Source organism: Sinocyclocheilus rhinocerous, unplaced genomic scaffold (genome assembly GCF_001515625.1).
Source record: "Sinocyclocheilus rhinocerous isolate Xijiao unplaced genomic scaffold, SAMN03320098_v1.1 scaffold18068, whole genome shotgun sequence".
NCBI classification, from domain to species: Eukaryota; Metazoa; Chordata; class Actinopteri; order Cypriniformes; family Cyprinidae; genus Sinocyclocheilus; species Sinocyclocheilus rhinocerous.
Genome location: NW_015626883.1, coordinates 6,510 through 8,039, shown reverse-complemented (window position 1 = coordinate 8,039; position 1,530 = coordinate 6,510). Strand labels below are relative to the sequence as shown.

General features: G+C 42.4%; 1 protein-coding gene across 1 annotated transcript in view; it reads left to right on the top strand.

Moving 5' to 3' along the window:
* The window catches only part of LOC107720557 (uncharacterized), a gene marked incomplete at its 5' end in the record, with an annotated part of 9,175 nt that extends 8,286 nt beyond the window's left edge, over window positions 1-889 (top strand). Inside the window, one exon of the mRNA XM_016528286.1 lies at window positions 836-889. Within this exon, the coding sequence (XP_016383772.1) occupies window positions 836-889 (54 nt within the window). The remainder of the gene's footprint in view (window positions 1-835) is intronic.
* Window positions 890-1,530: the final 641 nt, after the last annotated feature.

Genomic DNA, 1,530 nt, shown 5'->3' with positions numbered 1-1,530 from the left:
CAGTGGAGATCAGAATTAGAAAACAACCAATAAATACTTGATTTTTTTTTCCTGAAATATTGTTAATCTTCAAAGCTCAATATTTGAAGGAATACGTGTAGACTTTGGCTGTCTTTGTTGCATCATATGCCAATGGTGGCCATGCAAAAATGGGAAAAATCACTTCTTGTGTTTTTTTTTTACCTGAGGTTTTGCATGCCTATAACTCAGGAAGTATTAAAGATGTCTCAACATCCTTCTCAGTGATAATTTAGCACTCAGACATATGTTTTATGCAATTGTTTTAACAGAGAGAAACAAGCTACAATTCTAGTTTCAACATTATTCTTCAGACATTTCTATTTAAAAGAAAAGTATCAATTGAATGCAAAGTGACCCACACTCCTGAAACCATACTGGGACTCCAGTATTGCTGGAATGGAATCATACAGGGTCTTAAAAATGAAGATACTGAAAGAAAAGATTGTTAAAACCCAAAATTTTAATCTTGGACAAAAACTTGAACAGTGCAACTGTGAACTGTCACCATATAATCCAACAAAGATTGCAAAAGTCAACAGATTTTACTAATAGTTCTATCAATTGTAAAAATGTGTCAAATGTGTAAAAATAACATAATGCTGAGATTGGCGGCTCCAGATGCCAGCACAATGCGGCAACGTTGATGGCCATGGCTCCTGGGTGTAGGAAGGTTAGGATGCTGAGCGTGGAACTCTGTCAATAGGGCTGGGTCAAGGATGCCATCACGTGCAACCCACGATCTTTTCTCTGGGCCGTATCCTTCCCAAGGAGTCGTTGATGTAATATATGAGCTGTTCATCTGTAATCTCTACAGAAAGAGGAATGTCAGATTAGCCATTTCATGCAGGAAGAGAAACCAAAGGGTTAGTAAATGGTTTGAGAAGGGAGATGTGAAAGGTAGGTTCTATGTTGTAGTAAGAGGGAAGGTTGAGTTGGTAAGTGACGTTGTTTATCTGCCTCCTGATGGTGAAGGGACCTATGTAGTAGGAACTCATCTTACGACAAGGCAGGCAGAGACGACTTTCCCTGGTGGAAAGCCAGACCTTTTGACCCAGTTGGTATTGGGGAGCGTTGGAGAGGCGAGCATTGGTCTGGCTTTTGTTTTTTCCAACATGCCTTTTGCAGGTGGACATGTGCTGAGTCCCAGAACCTCTAACTCTTTTGGAACCAGTGTTTCACAGCTGGAACGATGGCTCACCTGACCAGGGAAATAGGGGCAGCAGGAAACCAAATATGCACTGGAAGGGTGTCAGGCTGGTTGTACTTTGCCTTACAGAGTTCTGTGCAGACTCACCCCAGGGCAGGAAATGGCTCCATCTGTGCCGGTGGTCATGGCAGTAGGATTGCAGGTATCTCTCAATATCTTGGATCTCGCATTCAGTCTTGTCATTGGTTTGGGGAATGATATCCAGATGATAGTCTGACGGAAATTCCAAGGAGTTGGAAGAAGGCTCACCAGACCCTGGAAATGAACGGTGGCCCACGGTCTGACACTATATCTTCGGGTAG